The 22,752-nt window shown below is 57.1% G+C and overlaps 2 protein-coding genes across 3 annotated transcripts in view; both read right to left on the bottom strand.

The window, feature by feature from the left end:
* WNT10A (Wnt family member 10A) overlaps positions 1-2,875 on the bottom strand; it is a 12,451-nt gene extending 9,576 nt beyond the window's left edge. Inside the window, exons 1-2 of one of the 2 annotated variants that reach the window (XM_021702923.2) lie at positions 2,654-2,875; positions 1,366-1,628 (exon numbers count right to left, since the gene is read on the bottom strand). In XM_021702923.2, the coding sequence (XP_021558598.1) occupies positions 1,366-1,628; positions 2,654-2,766 (376 nt within the window). In that variant the 5' untranslated portion in view covers positions 2,767-2,875. Of the gene's footprint in view, positions 1-1,365; positions 1,629-2,641 lie in introns of both variants that reach the window. The other variant, XM_044913411.1, reaches the window with a different exon arrangement.
* Positions 2,876-9,874: 6,999 nt separating this feature from the next.
* On the bottom strand, positions 9,875-22,653 carry WNT6 (Wnt family member 6). Its single transcript, XM_021703173.1, has 4 exons — positions 22,583-22,653; positions 12,649-12,869; positions 12,081-12,415; positions 9,875-10,411 (listed from the first exon to the last, which is right to left on the bottom strand). Exons 1-4 carry the CDS (start codon positions 22,651-22,653, stop codon positions 9,950-9,952), a joined length of 1,089 nt encoding a protein of 362 aa, XP_021558848.1. The 3' UTR covers positions 9,875-9,949.
* Between the last annotated feature and the right edge of the window lie 99 nt (positions 22,654-22,752).

The following is a 22,752-nucleotide window of genomic DNA, read 5'->3' as shown; positions in this document are numbered from 1 at the left end:
CCCCGCAGCCGCCGTCTGCCGGCCGGCGGGGCTCGGGCGCGGCGGGGCGGGCGGGGTGGGCGGGGCGGGAGCGCGGGGCTGGGGCGGGGTGGCGGGGGACGCCCCTTGGAGAGCCGCGCGGCTCGGGCCCGGAGCCGTCTGCCGCGGCCCGCGGGGATTAGTTCGCGGCTGCATGCCGCCACACGCGTCGGGCTGGGCTCGGCCGGGTAGAAACAGCGCCCGGGGCGCGCGGGGGAGGGAGGGGGGAGGGCGCGCGGGGGCGGGGCGGGCAGCGTGGGGCTGGGCTGGGGGAGGCTGCGATGGCCCCGGACTTGGGGGCCCTTGGGGATGCAAGGAGGGGTCTGGTGAAAAGGGAAAGTCCCCGGCTGGCCGAGTTCTTTCTGAAATTAGGGTACCTTAGAAATCTGACTCTTCCAGAAGCCTCTGGGCCCCAAGGCCACAAGGGTATAGGGGTACCCCTCTTCCTCCACTGTCAACTGAGAACTGGACAAGTCCCAAGGAGCCAGGTCCCCACACTGTCCCACTCAAGCAGCTGAGAGGAAAGATAGATAACCCCCATCTTCCCCAAAAGACCTGAGTCAAGGCCTAAGATCTCAGAGTTAAGGCCTAAGATCTCAGGGCCCGAGGTGGTTGTGAACAGAAAGGAGTGACAAAAGCTCCTGCCATCTCCAGCCCAAGCTACTCTAGGGATCGTTAGGGTGGGCCCTGGGTCACCCAGAAGTCCCAGAGGGAGGACAGGCAGTGGGCTGTGGTTTCTTGGGGCTGTGAAGGGAAGAGGGATTGGCAGAGCTGTCGGGCCTGCTGGGCAGGAGGCATGCACACACCCAGTGCCTCTGATTCAGAGAAGGTTCTCGGGGGCGGCGGGAATGACACAGAGGCTGGTGGTGTACCCTGCCGGGAAGAGTTTCTACAGAAGTACAGACATTTTACCTGCCTGGGCTTCCCTCACCTACACCGTTTGGCAAAAGTCCTTCACGCTGACTCTGGGCACCTTATCCTAGGCTCTCCATCCTAAATGCTGTTTACTAGGTAGAGGGTAAATTGAGGAAGGTGACAGATGTGGATATTTCCTGGGCCTGAGATATATAGTGTCAATGACAGGGCAAGATAACCCAGGAGTCAATTCTCAGGCATGGAACCTACTACCCTCAGCCCACGCAGCTCAGGCTGGAGACATGTCTGCCCCGTTTGGCCCTCGTGGACTGCCCAAGACCAGAAAGGAGCAATATGGCTGGTAGATGGGCACCTGTGTGTGTGTGTGTGGGGGGTGTTGCCAGCTTGAGGGAGTGGGTTGGGGGTGGTTGGCTTTTGGGGTGAAGGTGTTGGATGGGTGCGCAGAAGGGCAAGGGTGAGGGGGGCAGCTACCTCTGCTGAAGATGGGACTCTCGTAGGGGATCTTGTTGCGAGTCTCCAGACTGGAGCAGTTCCAGCGCTGGTCCCGGAACTGGTGCTGGCACTCATGGATGGCGATCTGGATGCCCTGGATGGCGGAGGCAGCCACATCAGGGTGGCGCACACACACTTCCATCTGCCGCCTGCTCAGGCCCGGCAATGTCAGGCACACCGTGTTGGCATTGAGCACGGGCTCCAGGGGGAGGCGGAGGCCCAGAATGTCGTTGGGTGCAGACCTGCAGGCGGTGGGGTGTGGGTGTGGGTGTGGGTGAGTGTTTTGGGGAGCTAGGAGGGCCCCACTTAGCAATTTACACTCTGTCCCAAAGGCCATAGTCCCTCTGTTCCAACCTCTTCTAAAGGTTAGGCCTATAGGTAGAGTCCTAAAGCATTCTCCTGTTCTTGGTCCTCTCATCATCATTTCCTCCAACACCACCTGCCCAGCTGCACACCCACACAAGTTAACATGTAAATGCACACACATCCAAAATGCCTGTGCACATAGTATTTCATAAGTACATCCTGAGGCAGAGATGCTCACATACGTAGCGTTCCCCAGGAGACCACTCCCAGCGCATGTTTCAGACAGTCCCATTCACACAGACATACTTCTGCACACATCGAGGGGCCACACAGACCCAGGAACTCTTACACACACGTGCACTTCAGACAGAGGTATACACACAGACACTCACAAGCATGTACATGTGCGCATCTTAACATATATCGATCCGTAAGCTCTCAGTCACACCCATGTGCACACACAGACTGCTGTTTACAGCATAACTAGCAGGGTTCACAAAATTACACACACACACACACACACTGAGAACCCTTCCAGCTTCAGTGTCTCAGGGACCCCACCTGAACTACTCCCTTCCAGCCCCCCACCCACGCCCCTGCCTGGGAGTGATCTCCAAGGTGGAGCAAGGCAGTCTGAGCTTTCTCCTGGGGTGGGGGTGCATGCCCCCGGCCTGGCATGGACTCCAGGTTGGCACTTGTTTCCCCCCACACACATACACACTCCTCCTCTTCTAGTAGCCTTCACTTTCCTGGGCACTGCCTTGTCTCCCTGGGCTGCCCAGATTCTGTCACCAGTTCAGCCCCCTCCTGTGAGGGCAGTGTCTTTCATTGAGTACCAGCACTTTCCTACGACACTGTCCCTCCCTCCTTCCAGGGTCCCCTGCCCCAGCGGGGCACCAGAGGCCCCCCGTGGCTGGGGGTCCCAGCTCTCCAGGAGGGCGGGGCATACCTGAGGGCTCACCTGGGCACGGCGGCAGCCAGCAGCAGTAGGAAGAACAGGAGCGCGCAGAGCGCGGGCCGCGGCTGTGGCCGAGGTCGGAGCCGCAGCCAGGGGCAAGGGTGGGTGCTGCCCATGGCGCGCGGGCCGTCACGGGCCAGGAGTGGGGGGCTCACAGCCCGGCGGGACCGGCGGGCCAGGGGCAACGGCGCATGATCCGCGGGGGTCGGGGCGGCTGCGACACACAGCTCCGACTCGGGTCACGGCTCCGGGAGCAGACGGCGCCCGCCTCCCCGCTCCATGGGGCAGCGCCCCCGGGCACCGCCCTCGGGGTGGGGGGGCGGGCGCACCGGGCACCTCCTGGCACAGGGGTCCAGGGAATTTCCCGAGGCCCCCCTGCGACAACTCCTAGTACCTCTCGAGGGGGGGAGCGGAGGTGCTGCGGGTTGGGGGCGAGAGGCTGGGGTGCCGGGGAGCCCCCCAGAGCAGCGCCGCGAGCCTGCACTTCCGAGGGCGTGAGAGGCGGGCGGGTGGAGGGGGATGTTGGGGGGGCGGCGCTGTCTGTGCCCGGCCCCACCGCCCAGAGAGTGAGTGACTGTCCCGGCTCGGGGAGCTCTGCCGCCTCCCCTTTCCTCCCCCCAGCCCCCGCCCGGGTGTCTCAGGGCTCTACCCCAGGTGACGTCACGACGGGGGGTGGAGGCGTGTATGGGTCCTGAGGCCACTGCATCCGCTCAGGCCTCCGGGTGGGAGCGGCGGTGGGAGGGCAGGGGAAGGAGAGGTGTTGGGGGTCTGTGCGCGCGTGCACGTGGAGGTGCCAGTGCCAGGGCGCGCTGGTTTGTGTAAGAAGCTGTGTGTTACTGGGGAATGTGTGTGTCTGGCCCGGACACAGCTGCCGGGGAGCAGTCCTCCCCAATACACACACCTGCAGGGGCTGGAGGGGAGGGGCTGTCCCCCCTGCTTGCCTTTCCCACCTCAGGAGGGACTTCCCAGGCTTGACTGGTGCGGCAGGTGTGGGGGGTCCTGTAAAGGGGTTTGGCAGCCTCTGGATTTTGCTCTTCTTCCCTGTGTGACCCTAAACAGGTGCCTCGTGCACACTGAGCCACCCTCTGCCCCTTTGTGAAATGAGGTTACTGAGGCCCACCTCATCTAGTCAGTGAGCCAATGAAGGTAAAAATGCTGGGACTCCAGTAAATGCTTGTTTGGGAGCAGAGCTCCTTGGGGTGACACACCCTGGGAGAGGGATTAGTGAGTCCTTTAATTCCAAAAGTGTGCTTTGGGGGTCATCTTATTTTGTCCCTTTTTATTTCACAAGAAAATAATGAGGCTCAGAGAGGGTCATGACTTACTCAAGGTCACACAGCCAATCAGTCCAAGAGCTAGAACTGAGCCCAGTTCTCTTGACCCTGAGCATGGTAGCAGTGGCCCCCACACTGAGCGTTACTTGCCTGGGCCTTTCTGCGGATGCTCCAGATCTTGCCCTGGTCCTGCTGTTGGTCCTCTGGAAGCCACCCCAAACCAGGCTCCTAGCTCAGGCCCACTCCTCTCTGGGATTTTCCTCTTGTCCTCCTGCCCCAGCTGAATACTGAGCTCATCTCAATATGGGGTTAGTATACTAGACCCAGGGAAGGGCCTGAGAAACCAGAGGGTTGGGGAGAGAGGCTCTGTTTCTAGTTCCAACCTGGGCCCTGATAGTGAATCCTACCCCCGCTGTGGCCTTAGCACCCTCCTCTGTAAAATGGGCGCAAGTCTTCCCCTCTATACACACACCTCCTTCCCAACCTCAGTGTCCTCTCCTGGTTTAAGGACAAACTCTGGGCTCTGAGACAAAAGGGGCCCATTCCTGGAATTGCCCATCCCTGGGGAATTGGAGAGGGGTGGGGCCTTCCCTGTCCCCAGACTGTCAGGTGGTGGGGGCAGCCTGAGCAACAGTAGGCTGACGGCATCCTCCCCCCCTCCTTTCCCCCATCTCTGCCGGCAGCCACCGCAGCTGTCAGGAATTAAGGGCTTGAGGCTGCTGGGGGTGGGGGTGGGGCAATGGGGGGAGCAGTCTGGCTGGACAGCAGGAAAACAGCCGGGGGCAGGAAGCAGTCTGCGTCAGCCAGAGCCTTGTTTGACCCTGGCCGCCCCCTGCCCTCCCCACTCTCCTTCGCCATGCTGCAAGGACAAGGACAGCTTGGGACTAGAGTTTGGGAAGAGTATGGGGAAGGACAGGGCAGAACCAGACTCAGCACAGGAAGGAGGCAATGAGCCTGGGCTGAGAGAGGGCACCACAGGGACAAGCCAGGCTGGGGAGTCAGGTGCCCATTGACTGTTGGGGAAACTGAGGCACAGAAGGGCTTAGGAAGAGGCCCAAGGCGGGACAGGGAATTCGTTCATGACTTCCTTACTCCCTGGGTAGAGCTCACACTAGCCTTTCCATGCTTGAGGCATCATATGTATCCCCTGGGGTAGGCCATTGTGGGGAATACTGATTCTGGGTCCCATGCAGCTGAATCAGCCTGCCCAGGGGCAAGGCCTAGGGGTCTGCATTTCTAGCTGGTATCTCAAGTGATTTTCATGAGGACCACATTTGGGAAATTCTGCTGAGCTGCTTGAAAGGTCAATTTTTTTTTTCCTTTGACCCGTCGAGGGAAGGTCTCTTCGTCCCCACCCCACCCCCCCACTCTACTGCTCATGAAATACAGAGGTGTAAAAGAGAAGGAGAAGGCCCTTTCTTTGAAAACCCCAGGAGGCAAATAATGATTTTCAAGTCTTGTTTGCACTGGGATATAATTCTGGCCTGATGTCATGAGGGTCTAAAAGTGCCCAAGTCTGGGGCACTTCTCAGTGCAGGGAGGAGAGTGCATATATAGGCACAGGACCTTGGCATGTGGGGAGAGGAGGCCCAGAAAGAGTGTCTGCAACTGGCACCCCAGTCCCAAATGACCCCTGCCATGGGCAAGCCCCTATCAGCAGCCCCCAGACCCCACCCTGGCCCTGCCCTGGGCCCTGGCCCTCAGCCCAGCCCCAGCCCCCGCAGCCACCAGCTGAGACCACAATTATAGGGGCCACTGGGGGTGGGGGGAGCACCAGGGATGAAAGGCAGCTCAGAGAATGGTTCCAGCTGTGGCAACTCTGGAGGAGGTTGCAGGGAAGGGAGGGCAAGGGGAGGCACCAGGGTGAGAACAGGTGGGACCCTCAGGGCCCCAACCCAGACCAGGCCAGGCTCAGTCCTGAGGTTCTGCAAGAGAAGTCTATCTTGGTGAAGAGGAGAGGGAAGGAGCTCCAGACCAATAAGGGAGGTCTTTGTCCTATCCTCAGGCCTCAGGGACCAGAGCCCCTCAGTAAGGTAAGGGGATTAACTTGCTGCTTTAGTCACCCAAACTCCTGGTTGGTCATTGGAAGGAAGGAGAAATGAGCCCTTGGCCTTAGGCTGATCATGGGCTTTCCAGTAGCTTCCCCACCCTTCTGCCTGCATTCTGGCTGTTCCTGATGTGGTCATGCACACATCTGGGGCACCTCTGTGCTCTTCCCCCAACTCCCCGGTACCACATGTCCCCCACCACTCAGCCAGCAGGGAACCTTCATGGCTCAGACTGTGCCCTGGGCTGAGCAGCTGGGTGAGCAAGGGGGTGGTGTTGAGGGGGCATTTCTGAGCTCTGGGCCTAGCCTTCTCCCAAGGCAATGTGCAAGAGCATAGAGCTATCTCTGAGCTTAGAGATGACCAAGATAATGGTCAAAATGGTGCCTCTCAGGACAAGGCTCTGACCCTTCACAGAGGGCATTTCCCAGACTTCTGCTGAGCTTGGTCACAGAAGATGGACCACTAGCATACAACTAGCAGTTTGAAGATCGCAATGCCCTCTTACGATGTACTAAAAAGCTATCAGGGGCGCCTGGGTGGCTCAGTCAGTTAAGCGTCTGCCTTCGGCTCAGGTCATGATCCCAGGGTGCTGGGATCGAGTCCCACATCGGGCTCTCTGCTCCGAGGGAAGCCTGCTTCTCCCTCTCCCACTCCCCCTGCTTGTGTTCCTGCTCTCGCTATCTCTCTCTCTGTCAAATAAATAAATAAAATCTTTAAAAAATAAAAAAATAAAAAGCTATCAGGCACCACCATTTTTGATGGGAAACTGAGGCTTGAAGAGATTAACTGACTTGATCAAGGTCCAGCTAGCAAAGTAAGCCTTTTTTTCACTGTATCATGCTACTTCCTCTGAATTCCTTTTAACCTGACTGGGGTGGTGTCAGTTCATGCCACTGCCTCAGTTTCCTTCTGTGGCATCATGGAGGAGTCCAGCATCACCCACTCTACCCCACTCACCAGGACCTGGCAATAGAGACCGGGAGGCAAGCGTCCCAGCCCTAGGTCCGGGTCAGCCCCAGAGGTTCCAGACAGTCTGGAACCCTAGCAGCTTGACACAAGCTGTCCATGGGTCTCCTTGTTTCCTTTCATCCTACCCTCTCCTGCCCACGGCTCTCTGAGCTCCCCAGATGTCTTGCAGGTCCTGTTGGGTCCAGTTAATAGGGAAGCTGGGCTCTGTGCACCCTCTTGTGGTCCCTGAGAGAAGTGCAGGAGATATTTATTTATTTGTTTAGCGCATTGAACCCAGCTGGGGAAGGCAGAGCTGTGAATATAAACCCCACCCTTAGGGAGCTTCCTTTCTCCTCCATGTGATGCCATGATGCCAATTCCACTCTCCCCCTTGGTAAGTTATCCAAACCCCCTTGAGTAGAGAGGTTCTGAGTCCAGATTCTCCATGACACTTCCCTGAAGCCTGGACCTTTGACCTAAGAGCCAGGAGGAGGCAGGAAGGAAAAGTCAGATGCCCTTTCCTTCCCACTGCCGCCTGATACCCCCTCTCCATACATGCCTCACACTGGGGTCCCGACGTGATTCTCGAAGGCTGAACCAAGCTAGGTCAAAAGGTGGATGTGAAGGCTTTGTGGGGAGGGAGGACAGATGCACTAGAAGGCATGGTTAAGGTCTGTTACATCCAGGATGAGTTCCCCTTCCTTTTGTTTCATTTGAAAAACTCTCCTCTCCTCCCTGTGCCCCCAATACCTGTAGTCTTGGGTGGGTGGCGGGGGGTGGGGCGCCAGTCCCAATCACAGTAATACATCTTCCTGGATGGTTATTGGTTTGGGGATGGGCAAGTGACCCACGCTGACCAAATCAGGGTCTTCCTTAAGACTTTTGCTGGGAAAGCCATTCTTTTTTAGACCACCAGCTCTAAGAATGTGGGCATCGGGCTGACATATAGAGAAAGTCTATCTGCAGCAGGAGGTAATGAGGACAGTATGAAAAGAAGAGCAGAGATAAGCTAGAAACTATAGATGTGAGGATGGTGGTGAGGGAAGAAGACAGGGGAGAAAGACCTATGACATTGTTTGGGCCACTGGGTTCAGTTGTGCTTGAATTCTTACCTCTGGACTTCCCAGGTAATTAATTCCCTTTTTAATTATTTTTCCAATAATTCATTTCTTTGGCCTAAGCTAGTTTGAGTTGCGTATCTTCATTTGCAATCAGGGTCTGCCCTGAGAGTATCAGCTCTCTATCCCCACTCCCACAGTAACTGCCATTTATTACATATAAGCTTGACATAAATTATTGTGCCAAATGTTGTGCTAAGTGCTTTTCATATCTCAAAAAAATTCCTCCCCATGATTCTATGATGATGTGAATGGGTTATGACGGTGTTGCCACTTTCCCATTGAGAGACGGAATCTATTTGCCCTTCCCTTGAATTTTGGCTGGTTCTGTGACTTGTGTCAACCAATAGCGAGTGACAGCAGTGCTGTGTAACTTTCAAAGCTGGACCTTAAGGAGTTTCTGCCTTGACATTCAACACAATCTATTTTGAAAGCCAGCCTGGAGAAGCCTGATGACACTAAAGCCACCATGCTGTGAGGAAGCCCAAGCTAGCCACCTGGAGAGGAGCATGGAGGAGCCCCGGGGCACTAGACACATATGAGGAAAGCTTCTTCGACTGTCCAGCCCAGCCCAGCCACCGCAGCAGTGAAGGACCAAATGAAGGACCACAGCCAATAGTTCTGCCATAAGGAGCAGAACCACCAAGCTGAATTCTGGCATTCTGGCAAATTCGTAATCTACAGGATCGTGAGAAGTAATTATTTTGGGGTTGTTTGTTATGCAGCAATAGATAACTGAGACACGATGGGGTTCCCATTGTATAGCTAAAGAAACTGAGGCTAACATGCTTATATTGCAACCTTCTAAGCAGCAGCAGCGGGTTCCAACCCAGAGTGCCTGAATCCGAAGCTCATGCTTTGCCTACATACCTGGGTGGGGCAGTCATTGTCCACTATAGTATTTGGACTGTGGGAAAACTGGGGGCTTCCTGAGAAAGAACCAGAAGGAAGGAAATGTGGTTGGGAGCCAAGAGAAACCTTGGGACAGCTTAGCTTCTTCTCCTTCTGAGTGTGATTAGAAATGCCGTTCTGAGCAGTCTTTTGGACACTAACGGGGGTGAAGTTAGTTTTGATGGTAACAAAGTCAGATGTTACTAATAACATTGTTTCATCACATTCTAGTTTATAAAGTGCTTTAATCCTATGGGCTTGGGTGGCCCTAAAAATCTACCCTCGAATACCCCCAGGGGTCACAGAAACAGAAGGACAGATGAAGGCATCACAGTCCCCTAGAATTAAGATGAGGGCTGATCTGAGAGCTGAGTACACTACCAGAGGTGTCTGGTCTTCTTTTCCTAGACCTGTTCAGTCTGTTCCTTTAAAAAGGGACGGCTTAGGTCTTCCTAAGATGCAGGCCGGAGAAATGTGGCAAGGGTGACTCTTCATCACGTTGCCAGGAGAGCTTAATCCAATAGGTGAGAAGATAGGGGCCTAAGGATGACCCCTGAGATGCTAGTTCTGTCAAAACCATCTTCCTTTCCACACTCCTTGGGAAGCCTGGCCCCATGTCAGCCCCCTGGAGGCCAGCTCCCCTCCCAAACTGTGGGCCCAGTCCTATTGGTTTAAATACTTTTATTGATACTAAACTCACCCACCCACCCCATGGCCAGCAGTTCTAAGGAGTCCTGCATCCAGAGGCCTAGAGACTGGCTCTTTGGTTTCCATATGGGGGCCAAAGAGCGAGAGAGACTGCATTGCCTCCCCGCCCCCAAGCCCTCCAGAGCGCTCCCTGGCGGGTTGGGGTGGGGGGGGGTGCGGTTCTCCAGCGCCCTGGGGCCTTCCTGGGCAGGCGTGTATCCCCAGCCCCGCCGCCTCTCAGTTTCCGGAGGCCTGGGAGATGGGCTGTCGCCCGGAGAAGCTGGGCAGCGCCCCCGCTGGGATCCAGAGGCCCCGCAGCCGCCGGGCGGCGCGTCAGAGACAGAGGCTGAGCTCCTTGCGCACGCGGCAGCGGTGACACTGCACGACGCAGCACCAGTGGAAGCGACACAGGCAGTTCTCCTCGAGCTGCACGCTCTCCTGGCGGTGCCCGCGGCCGCAGCACAGCAGGTCGCAGCCGCTGAGGTCCGGGGCGCTGCTGTTGCAGGCGCGGCCGCGCGTGCCGGGCGAGCCGGTGCGCCGGTTGGGAGCGCAGAAGTCGGGCGAGTCGGCGGCGTAGAGGAGGTCGGCGCGGCCGGGCGGCTTGAGAGTGCGGACGGCGGGCAGCAGGGCCTTGCCGTCGTTGGTTCCCATGACACGCGAGGCGCCGTGGAAGCGCTCGAGCAGCCGCGCGCCCACCTCGCGGAACGGGGGCAGCTTCTGCCAGCAGGTCCGCAGAGCGCACGAGCCCGACAGTCCGTGGCACTTGCACTCGGTGCGCGTATGGCTCCGCACGGCCTGCGGCGGAGAGCGAATGAGCGCGCGGATGGGGACAGATTGCGGGTGCGTGGTATGGAAAGGTCCAGGGGACCGACCTAGAATAAGATGGGGAGGGTGGGGTGGACGGAAGAGAGAAAAGAGCAGGCCAAAAACAAAAAGGAGAGCGCAAGGTGGAGAGGAGGAAATCCAGGGAGCAACAGCTCCGAGAGAAAGAAAAATGATAAAAGATGGAAGAGTAAGAGAAGTGGGGGAAGTGGGGCGCTGTACCGTACGTAGCACAGAGACCGCAGGATCCAAAGTCAGGGATGGGAGAGAAAGCAGAATGGACGGCAGGGGTGAGATTCTCCCTAGAGGGAGGCAGGCAGGGTCGCAGCTGTTGCGCTCTATTCCTCCTACCAACCTACCAACCCGGCCCCCTCTCCTTGCTGCCCCTTACGGCCCCAGGCAGGGCTGAGCAGAGTCGCAGAGCCGGCCTCCTGGGCGTCTGTCTCTGCCACCCCTCCCCACTCCTCTCTGACAGGTATGTGGGCCTGTCTGGACTTTCCTCTCTGGGCCCCCTCTTAGCCCCTGCCTGATGCCTCAGGCCCGAACCCTGGAGGACACAGAATGTGTGTGGGGGCGTCCCTAGAATACCCTGGAACTGAGGCCTAGGGTGCGGGAGGGCCCACCGTGAATGCATTACTGAGAACGGAAATCCAGAACTCCTGCCCCTTATTTGCTATTTTGTGTCTGAAGCTGGGGGTCTAAGAGTCACAACCCCACTAGAAATTTATGGTGTCAGATGATCCAGGAAGATCATCTCTGGAAGCTCAGAGTCCAGAGGCCAACCTGATCTAGGGACTTGTGTGCCCCCCTCTTCCCAGGCCTCTCTCCTTCCTCACACCCCCTCCTGGAAACAGCTGACCCAGAGAGCTTTCTTGTCCCTAAACAGGAGCTCCTGGGGCCCCCCTCCTTGCAGAGGGAACGAGAGAGGCTGCCAGGATTCCGAGCAGGGCCCCCACTCTGGGGTTGGTGGGCAGCCAGTTGGCAAGTACCCAGCTTCGGTCACAGCTTTCCTGGCCTCTGCCTGACTCCCTCCTACCTTCACCAACATCTACTTTTTGTCTTTCACACCTTTCCAAGCCCGTCTCTCTTGGGCCTGTTCTAGTCCCTCCCAGGCCTTGCCTGGCTCCCCTACCTCCAGACCCCCACACCTTTGCCCCAACTTCTATCTTTTCTTTCATCCCCAGCTTTTGTCACCCTCCTCTGCCCATGCCCTGGCAACTAGGTCTCTACCTACCCCAAGCTCTGTCCCATCTGTCCAGTCTCAGAGGTTCTTCTGCCCTACTTGAGGTCCCTTAAGGCCCCGAGTCCTCTTACCTGGGTGTCCCCTCCCTACCCTCCCCATTAGACCACCAGCTCCAGGCCCTCCCAGGCCTCCCAAGGGACTCCTTCTTCTAGGCTAGCCACCTTACCTCCCACATACCCCTCCCCCCAGCCCATCTTACAAGTAGTCCCTCTCTGCCAGGTGGCTCCCACACACCTAACATACTCCTGCACCCACAGGCCCTCGCACACACCCCCCACTTCCTCACGCTTCCACAAACACGCGCCCACAGACCCCACCCTCACCCACGCCCACTCACACCCACCCATGCTCACACATTCACACCCACACACACTCTTACACACCCCTGCCCCCACTCACCAGCCGGCCGGCCTCGTTGTTGTGAAGTTGCACCAACGCACGGATGTCTCCGCGTCCCCGCTTGTGCCGCGCATCCATAAAGAGCCTCGACTTCTCGTCCCCGAAGTCCACGTCGTCGCCGCAGCCTCCCCACTCCCAGGCGGCGCTGCCGTCCGGGGAGCCGGCCGGGCCCGGGGGCCCGGGGGTGCCGGGCAGACCAGGGGAGCGGGGAGGGGCCCGGCCGCGGGGCGCTTGGCAGCCGCACTGCAGCAGCTCGCCCATGGAGCAGGCCTGCGTGACCGCGTGACTGGCGCCCGCGGCCGTGATCGCGAACACGAAGGCCGTCTCCCGGATGTCTGCGGGCGCGGGGAGGGGCGGTCAGCGGGCAGGACGGATGCCCGGTCCGGGGGCACGGGGGCAGGGGAGGGGCGAGGAGGCGTGGCTGGGAGACAGGGTCAGGGCAGGGTGCCCACAGACCCGTGGGACAGGCGGGGCTCCGGCAGCCTCCCCCAACCCCCCTGATCCCCTAGAGACCAAAAAGCAGCCCCCTCCCCCCGCCCCGACCCCCGGGTGCTCTGCCCTCACTGACCCTGCTGCAGGATGCGCCCGAAGGCCTTGCTGTGGCTGGAGCAGTTCCAGCGGCGGAAACGGAACTGGAACTGGCACTCTCGCACCCCAAGCCGGGCGCCCCGGGCCAGCTCCGCCACTACTTCTGGCTCGGCCTGGCACAGCTCAGCCTGCCGCCCTGCCAGCCGCCGTGCTTTCCTGCAGATGCTGGTGGGGTCCATGACCAGGGGGCTGCCCACTGCCCTGGAAAGCGAAGAGCCAAGGTCCAGGGTATGACTCACGGGGCTTTGTGGGGAGGGGGGAGGAGGGAGGGGGGAGGGAGACCGGCCCTGCTCAGCCCAGGGCTAAGAGCTGGCATGTGCCTCTTGTCTCACCCCACCCCAACTGAGTTTGAGATTGTCCTGTCTGGTTCTCTTACCATCCCAGGTCCCTTCTTAACTAGATTTTAGACTGAAATTGCTATAGGGCAAGGATTCGGTCTTATCCTTCTGTGCACATCTTCATTAATAAGTCCTTATAGGAATGTGACTCAAGGTCAAGGCATGGGGCACCAGGTGAGCCAAAAGGGAGACAAGGAAGAAATGAACAGGAGGAAGATCAAGAAAACTGTCAGAGCAGAAAACAGTATGAATCACAAAAAGATACAAAGAAAAGTGGGCAGTATCACAGAAGGATCTGGTCTTAGTGGACAACAAGCTGGTTTTGGCAGCTGAACAACCCTGATGCTAGAAAGGCAGGGGCAATCCCAGGGATATAGAAGGCCACAGGATTTTAGAATGGCTAGGGAAGGGAAGCTCTGAAGGCAGTCACACCCCCTCTCTAGCTCAGTTTGTCCTTCTGTAAAATGGGAAGGTTGGGCTTTGATCTCTAAGGTGGACCCTCAACCATGATATCCTGTTTCCTTGAACTGGAGAGCAGGAGGAAGTAGCTGGGGACTGAGTCTCTGAAGCATGATTGTGAAGTAAGTGACGCGACCCTTCTGCTCTGGGGTCTGTGACCTTTTCAAATGGACCTTGAGAGCTTGTTTGGAGGTTCTAGCAGGGGAGCGCAGCTACTCGTATACCCTTGACCAAAGAACGGTCCTCCTCTATCGGGGAAGGTCGTCCTCTTCACCGAGCGCGCAGCTTCGGGAGGGACGCACATGGAGCAGTGAGGGAGGAAGGGGACACCCGCCTAGCCAGCCAGATCAGCCGAATCAACTCTGGCGATCAGTGGGTTGACAGATGTCGCAGCCAGATCGCCCTCACATCCTCTGTGACCTTTTCAGAGCAGCAGGTCAGCAAGCCAAGCCCTGATGTCACTGGTTGTGACTGATTTGGGGAGAGGGAATTGCTGTTTGGCTCGGTGGGTAAAGACCTCACAGGAAGTTCCACACCCTTTCAGAAATCCCTCCATGCCTAGCCTTCATTCCACCTAAGGAGAGAGCTGTTATTTGGTTTCCATATAGCAGACCCCTGAAGGTTAAGGTTATTCACACCTGGGTGGAACTGCTTTAATCAGATTGCTCTGACTTGAACCCTTAGCTGGGATCCCTGTGCTTGCTGTAGGAATGAGAAGGTGGAGCACTTGGACTTGAGTCATTTGAGATCACACAAAAGCCCTTCAGCAGAGGGCAGAAAATGACTCCCTGGTGGGGAGAAGTGGCACCAGGAGATAGAAAACGCAGAGGAGAGTGGGAGCTAGGTGCCAAAGGTCAAGGTGGCCTACTTTTCAGTTTAGCTTTCATGCCCATCTGCTGCACCCCCCCCCCCCAGTCCCGTCCCCATTTGTTCTGCAAGTGCAGGCTGCCCAGGCATGTCCTGGCCCCACAACAATGAGATGTAATGGGCTTGAACAGCAGCGAGCAGAATTTAGGTCTTAAGGTAGAACTTCTCAACTCTTGGGGTGTGAGATGCTTGAAGAGGGAGTTGCAGGAGGATGTGTAAGCTCAGTCCTTTAAGGTCTCCTAGTCTTTCCCCCCGCCCCACCAGACCCGCACCTATCAGATCATTGTCAACCTCTCCACCCAAGTAGTCCTGGAGCCAAGATTCTTTTCTCAGTGAAGAGACTTATAGTCCAGACCTTCATTCCTCCATGCTTAAGACCTACTCATCACTGCATTCCAACCGCAGCCTGGAAAGGTCCAGCTCCAACCCCTTCCCAACCCTAGAAAAGTGGTGGATGGAGTAGTGGGGAGTGGGCCACGGGTAGAATAGGGCAACCCAACCTGGTTCCCAGTGGCCCAATGACCTTCAAGTGTGGATCAATCTCTATCTATCTATCTATCCTCCCTCCACCCACTTATCCACCTCATTACAAGGATTTGAGGCAGCTTCCAGCATGCTTGTATAGGGTCAGTAGATAAGACTACGAGCGCCTTGGGAGTTAAAAGTGATATTTTCCTTCGTTTCCCATGGCAGATTTTTAGATGCTTAATTTGTATTTCCCCCAATTTTTATTATGAAAATTTGCATGTTGTGATTACTATAATACTACAATGAACACCATTTAATACATGTTTCTGAATGAATGAATGAGCCATCTACAGAGAATGTCCTCACTTGAGGCCAGGCTCCTGTCCACCCGTGATTCCAGGACTCCTTATTAGCTTCCTCTCTCCCCACCCCCTCCCCCTTACACTGGATGCAGAGGCAGGGAAGCAGGCCTCCCCATGGCTGTCCAGCTCCTTTCCCGCCACCTCGGAGTCTGGGGCTCTGCAAACTCATCTTCCCCACCCCACCCCCATGCCACTAAGCTCCCCAGTCTCCCCGCCCCAACCCTGCCCTCTGCTAACTCCCTACTTTCCCAAGGTTGACTGGCCTTATCCTCTCAAGGTCACTCTGACCCCATCCCTCTCCTCTCACTCCTCCTACCCTAGGGAAGCAAGAGAGGGTGGGGGTATGCAGGGAAAAAAGCAAAAACCTCCAAACCTCCCGACCTTGTCTGCTTGCCAGGGGCTAGAGATAGGAGAGAAATCGGGAGGAGCAGGAAGGGTAGGGCCCTCCAGGAGGTGGGGCCAGCCCTTTGCAGGGTTGAGGGGCTGCCCCAGAGTCAGTTGCTGGTCTGGGTCTGGCTCCCCAGGCTGGCTGGCTGCCTGGGAATGAGGCTTGTTTACGAGCTGGTCAGGAGGAGGGATGGGCAGTAGTAGCAGCTAGAATCCCAAGGGGCCAGCTTGCTCCCTGCCCTGCTGTCCTCGCTCCCATCCCCAAGTCACAGGAAAGAAAACTCCAGAAGAGGAGTGGCAGGGGGGTGTTGGACAAAACATCAAGCCTCACTTCTGTACCCTGGTCTCTGTCAGCTCTGGGTGAGCTGAGCCACTGTGGGCAAGTCATTCTCTCTCTGGGCTTCAGAAACCTGAGGAGTTAGCATGAGAAGCTCCCTTATCCCCTCTAATGTTACAACTTGACTCCACATCAAGAAATAACTCGCCCATCTCCCCTCTTCCTTTACCCTCCTTTCTTCCCTTCTGCTTCCTTAGGGAACCAACTCTGCTTTTTTGGCCTTTGAGTCAGCATTGACCTGGGGTCAGCCCAGGGAAGATGTGCCCATTTGGGAGCATCTGCATGTTGTGGGGGCTGGAGCACAGTGGTGGTAGGAAATATATAATATGTAGTATGTAGGATCTGAGATCCTAATCAATTAGCCATTCCTGGGCATAGAAAAAAGGAGGCTAGTCCTAAGAGAAATCAGTATGCAGACAAGAAGGGACAAGCCTAGGGTTGGCCATTCTAACTGGCTTGGCCTGCGCCAAGATCTCCCTCCCAGGGACCTTGATTGGTAGTCAATAGCCAAGTGAGGTGGCATTAAGGGCCAGCCAGTTCCTACTAGCAGCATCTGTAGATCTAAGCCCCGGGGGCCCCAGGTTCTGGCCTAACCTACCTTTCCATGCCTAGATTCAGAGGGCCAAAGGGAATGCCAGAAATCACCTAGTCCTCTGGGGCCCCTGGGTGGCTCAGTCGTTAAGCGTCTGCCTTCGGCTCAGGTCATGATCCCAGGGTCCTGGGATCGAGCCCCGCATCGGGCTCCCTGCTCGGCGGGAAGCCTGCTTCTCCCTCTCCCACTCCCCCTGCTTGTGTTCCCTCTCTCGCTGTGTCTCTCTCTGTCAAATAAATAAATAAAATCTTAAAAAAAAAAAAAAAGAAATCACCTAGTCCTCTCTACCCACCTCACCCCCCCATTACATAGATGAACATCTAAGGAGGGAGGTGACTGACGCAGGCCACTCAGCGGAGGGATCCTGTGCTTGTGATCCTGCTAGCGCATGACTATTCTGTCTTGTTTTCTTGTCTTCTCTCTCCACTTAGCTTGAAGACACACTAAAGACAAAGATTTCACGAGGAAGCATAACATCATCAATAGCGCACCTTCAGAGTTTGGGGAGACTGTGACTGGGGTTTGGATCTGGGCTCTGCCATTTGCTTGTTCTAAGATGTTAGCAAGTCCCTTGCCCGTGAAGTTGGCACTTAATATTTGTTGAATGAATGAGACCTAACCTTCTGAACCTCAGTTTCCACAACTGTAAAATGGAAATAAATGATACCTGACTGCTTCTCTGGTAACAGGAAAAGGGTCTGTACGGACAGCGAGCTCCAGCAAGTGGGTTTTGTCTTTTGGGTCACACCCGGATTCATCTCTTGGGCCTGCCCAGTGTGGGGCAGGCAGCATTCGTGGGTTTGTGAGAATGCCCTTCTCACCAACTCTCTGCCCTTACTCCTCAGCTAGGATCCCTGTGTTTCCTCCTCCTGGCCCTGCCCCTGGACCAGAAGCACCCTCCAGGACCCCTCCCCTTCCCCAGAGAGCACTCCTGGGCGGATTATTGAGGAGATCACAGACCCTTTTGATGTCCAGCCTCCTCTGAAGGGCCTCATGGCCAGCCCCCCTCTATTTCCTCACACTCACCCCCAGGGTCCCTAGTCTGACCCCCACCTCCTAGGAGCCAGCAGAGGGAGCCCTGAGCCCCGGGGCTGTGGGTGGGGGCTGCATGGGGGTGGGGGAGGTGGGTGGTGGAGAGGGGGCAGAAAAATGTTGCCTGACGGCTGCTGAGGCGGCTGGGCCCGGGCCTGTGCCCGCCCGCCTGTCCTGTCCTGCTCTGTCTAACTCGGTAATTTACTGCTCCCCCTCCCCCAGCCCCTACCCCCACCCCAACCACCACATCAAAGCCAGTGATGCCCCAGCTCCATTAACCCCTGCCTCCCCACCGCCCACCAGACACCCCATTCCCCCCCTCTCCCGCACTGGCCCAATCGGGTTCCCTCTGCCTTGTCCTGGACACTGCCCTTCCCCTCTCCTTCTCGTAACTCTTGGGAGAGGCAGGGGCTCTCCCTTCCCTGATGGCCTTCACCAGTCGAGAGGGCTTCCTGTCAGGCAGGGCTCTGGAAGGCAAAGGAGTGGACACACTGACCCTCCACTGGATTCTCTGTCCTGTGCCTCTGCTCTCCCATGCTGCAGTGGGGAATACCCAGGTGAAGGTGGGGCTGGGGAGCAGAAGGGGCCTGTGGAAGGCCCTGTACCCCTTTCCTGACTGCACACAGGGATGAGGTACTCAGCAAGAGGTGGACTCCCAGCCCTGGTCCTCACTGCCTGTATCCTGGGTGGCCTTAGGCAAGTCCCCTCCTGTCCCTGGACTTTGCTGGACTTCTAACCATAAGTGAGAAGATTGGCTTAGATGATCTCCAAGTCCTTCCTAGATCTAATTTCTGGCTTAGATGAAGGGCTTGGAGCCAGAGGAACCAGCTTTGGAGGCCAGGTGGAAAACAGAAGATCCCTCCCAGCGACCTTTCCCTCCCTCAGCTCCTCCTCAGGCTGATCAGGGGAAGCACCCAAGGTCTCACCCCACTCTGCCCCAGGCAGGAAGGAGGACACAGGCTAGAGGGCGCTCTGCCCAGTCCCTGGGGACAGGCTGCTGTGTTCCCCAGCGCCTCCTGCTCTGGCTGGCTGGGCGCCCTGCTACCAGCCTGACCACGGCCTGGCTCCCGCCCCGCCCTCGCCTCATCCCCTCCACAGCTGCATTTCTCCATCAAAGTACACATTCTGGAATCCCCCTCACTGGGCCCTGGTGATCAAACCTCCCACTGACCTCCCCCCTACCCCACCAACCCCTGGCTTCCGATGAGAATGGGGCAGGAGGGGGTTGCCCCCCCCCCGCCACCAGGAAATGTCACAGTGCCAGGACTCTGGTGGGCTCAGGGCATGCTCTGGGCTGGATCGAGCCAGCCTCCTTTTGCCCCTGCCCTTTTCTGCTCACAGCCCCATTGTCTCCCTCCAGGGGAAGCTGCCAAGCTGGAAGGCCTGGAGGGGGGGTACTGGATGGCCACCCCACCCCCATTCTCCACCCCACCCTGAGCTTGATGGGGGCCAGCCACCGGACTGCCCACAAAGGGTCAGATAAAGACGCAATGGAAGAGGGTGGCCAAGCCCAGCCTGGAGTGGTGGTGTGGGAGGTCTAAGCTGGACAACCTAGGTGTCAGGAAGAAGCCTGGGTCCTTTCCCTGACTCCCTGTGGGGCCAGAGATGAGGCTGTCCTAAGCCTCTGGTTCCGATTTCCTTTCCATAAGGCGGGGGGTGGGGGGGTGGAGAGATAGGCAAGATGAGATGGGGGAAGGGAGTGAGACTGAGTGCTGTTTTGCTTGTGGAACAAGGGGGAGGGTTGGTTTCTTTCATAGAAAATATAAAACAGAAAGAGGAAGGGAGAAGAAGGGAGATTGATTTGGCCATTCTGTGAGAGTGAGCTATGTTCCACATCCACTGATTGAAGGCATAAATAAAGATGGGTCAGACAATGAGAAGAACTTCCCGGGGGAGGGAGGGAGGGGCTCAGAGAGCAGGCTGGAAGGGCTGGGAGCTGGTGACCAGGAAACCTCGGACTTTCCGTCTCTTCCTCACTCTCAAAATGGGATCTGTCAGGGCCAGAGCACAGGCTGGATGGCCTGGAGGCAGTGGGCTGGACAAGATGACCTCAAGAGAGCCTGGCCAATGTCCTGGAATCTGGGATTCTGCGATTTACAAAGATACGGTTACAGATGGGAGAGAGACAGACAGAGAGGCCGGAGGCAGAGTTTAGAAAGCATGCATTGCATGGAGGGGGAAGGAGGAGGGGGAAAGAAGGTGGAAGGGAAGGTGGAAGGGAAACTTTTCTGGAACCTGGAGCTAGGTACCTGAGCCTATTCCAGGACCTGGAACACTCCCCTACAGGACCCTCCTTTCCTAATCTGGACAGTCCAGTCACTCAGAGTTCCTGGGGTCCTCTCTGTTCCCAGCCTGGCTGCTACTAGAATGTCAGAGTCGACTGCAGGGGCTGCTGCCTTCCTGTCTACCGCTAGAACTCTGGCCTGGTTAGCATTCTCTGAGAAGCAGGGAAAAGGGGGCCAGCAAGCAGGTCCTAGACATTAGACGCTCTGGGCCTGATGAAGTTCCTAGCCAAAGTAAAGCTGGTGTAGGGGGGCAGTGTGGGGAGTGAGGGGTAGGCAAGGAGTGGCAGGAGCCTCAGCCTACTAGGGATGCCGGGTCCAGCCCCCCAGCCCAAGCCAGATCTTGGAGATCGATGGTGGGGTGGGATGGGGACAAGAGAGTAAGCAAGTAGAGTCAAAGATCCTGAGAAAGGAATCTGGGATCAGACCAAAGGAATGAAGTGTCGGAAACAGACAGAGGAGAGTGAGGGGACCAGTGCAGGTGGGAGAGGCAGGTTCTCTCTGAGAGGCAGCTGAGAGAGGCAGTTGCTGGACACCTTATCACCCCAGCCCCTCACTCGTCACCCAGCTCACCCTGCAGCTGCAGCCATGAAGGCCCCTGTGTTCTCCTACACCTGCCCTCCTCACCTCCTCCCCCACTCCCTGCTTCCCAGCTTCAGGGTCAGTCTCCAAGGGACCAGGCCTCTCTCCCTCTGGCTTGTCACCCACCCAGCAGCCCCTCCTGAACAAAGGAACCCTCATAGACACAAGTCTCAGAAAGGCAAATCAGCCAATTCAGCAACACTCCACAAGACTTCCCCAGCACCTTTAGCCTCCAGGGCACAAAGACAAAGGCTCTGCCTTCCAGGAGCAAGGAAGAAGGACCACAGAGGGGATGGTTGTCCCAGTAACTGGCATAGTTGCCCAATGCGTGGGGTGCAGTGGGAGCACACAGAAGGCGAAGGAGGAAAGACAAAGAGATAATGTTATGGAGGATGTGGTATTCTACCTGGAAGGATGAGAATGATTTGGAGAAATGGAAAAGGAGTAGAGGGAGAGCAACTACCATCAGGCAGAGACCCCTGTCTCCATGCCTTGAGAAAGGGCAAAATGAGAAAATGTGAGTCTGGGAAACAAGACAGAGATCGCTTTACAAAGTTTTGCTTGGGACTCTGGATTTTAAATTTAAATTAATCCTCCTTTTCTGGCCTACAGAAGCTGCCCTGGAGAACCCGCAGCGTGGAGGAGGGTGACTTAACATTTACAGAGCACCTCCCGACGCCATATCATTTTGTAGGTAATCCTCCTGTCCGGCCTACCAGATAGGGGGACTGTTTCTCAATTTTATAATTGAGACGTTGAGGCGCAGGGAGAAGTGACTTATCCAAGGTCACAGACTTAACAAATGGCCAAGACTGGATCTCAGGTCTATTTCAAAACTGACACTATTATTATACTATGTTATGCTAAGCCAGGATCGAAGGACGCAAGTCCCCTAGCCGGGACCTGGGTCATCCTCGATTTGCTCCCTCGCTGACACCCCCGAGGGACATCTCTCCCGCATCAGGAAAGAGGGCTCGCAGCCAGCAGCTCCCTGTGTGGGCATCCAGCTCCCTATCTCCCTGGAAGAGAGGGATCTGCCGGCCCCACCCCTCCTTCCAAACCGGGGGGTGGGGGCGGAGTGGAGGGTAGAGAATCCAGCCAATGCTATGGCGCTATGCAAATAGACAAGACCTTGCTTTCTTAGGATTGGCTGATGCATCAGTGATACTGTCCAAGTCCCTCCTCTTTAAACACCCAGCTATTCCGGGCGGGTCTTTGCAGCTCTGGAGAGACCGGGAAGGGAAAAAAAAAAGTCCACGGGATCGAGATCTCTGAGAGGTCCCGACCTGGCACCCACCTTCCTAGTTGCTGTCCATCCCCAAGACTCAAAGTTCCCGCGACCTTAGCTCCGTAGTTGTCTGCTCTAGGTAGGGCCAGGTCTGGAGGCCACGTCTCTTTGGTTGGCCAGGTCTCCCTCCCTTCCACCGGGACCCGCCACGATTCCCGGTACCTCCGAAGCTGTGTTTTTTCATTTCTGACCCCCACATCTGGAAGGACTGGGAGCCTGGGTCCCTTTCCTGTCTTTCTTCCTCTTCTTTGCTCCGGGAGGAGGATGTAGAGAAAGCCGGGGTCCTGACTCAGTTTCCCTTCACGTTTTTCCCCCGCCACTACTGTCCATTTGAAGTAGCCCTCAGAGAGAAGCTGGTGGGTTTGTGGAGCAGCGTAAGGCGGGGAAGAGACAGCTGTTTGACCCTCTTTGCCTTGTGCCTTCCCACCTTGTTCCTCTCTTTTCCATAAATCCAGTCCTCCTCCCCTAAATCCAGGGCCCTCCTCACACATTCTTTTCTTCGGATCTCTGACTACAGATCTCCCCCCCCGCACACACACACCCGCTGTCTACCCGGTGGCTCTTTCTCACCCACGTGCCAGTTCCTTGAGGACCTGGATTGAGCGCATAAGCGGAGGGGGAAAGGGGAGGATGGGGAAGGGTGTGTAGCACAAGATAGGAGGAAATACAACCGACTGTGCGGAGTGGAGGTTTCGGAACGTCTGAGTGGCAGTTTAGAAGTGGCCCAGGCGGGGGCCGGCAGGAGAGCGGCACGCACCTCCCCGGCACCTCTCCAGCGGCCCGGGGGGCTGGGCTGGGCTCGCAGGTAGAGCCCGGAGGCAGCGGGAGCGCGTTTGGAAGCCCCCCCACCCCCACCGGCCGCCGTCAGTCCCGAAGCCCCCACCCTTGAGCTGCCCGAGCCGCGCCGGCACCGCACTCACCACCACAGCCCACCGACGTGCGCGGGACACAGCAGCAGCAGCAGCAGGACGGAGGGCGCGGGCGGCAGCATCGCGAGCGCTCTGCCGCCGGCCGGTGCGGTACGGGGCGAGGCTGCCGGGCCAGCCGGGGCGCGCCGGGGCGCGGGCTTCAGGGCGAGCGCGGGCTTCAG

Source organism: Neomonachus schauinslandi, chromosome 3, assembly GCF_002201575.2.
Source record: "Neomonachus schauinslandi chromosome 3, ASM220157v2, whole genome shotgun sequence".
NCBI classification, from domain to species: Eukaryota; Metazoa; Chordata; class Mammalia; order Carnivora; family Phocidae; genus Neomonachus; species Neomonachus schauinslandi.
This window is presented reverse-complemented; position numbering and strand designations above follow the sequence as displayed.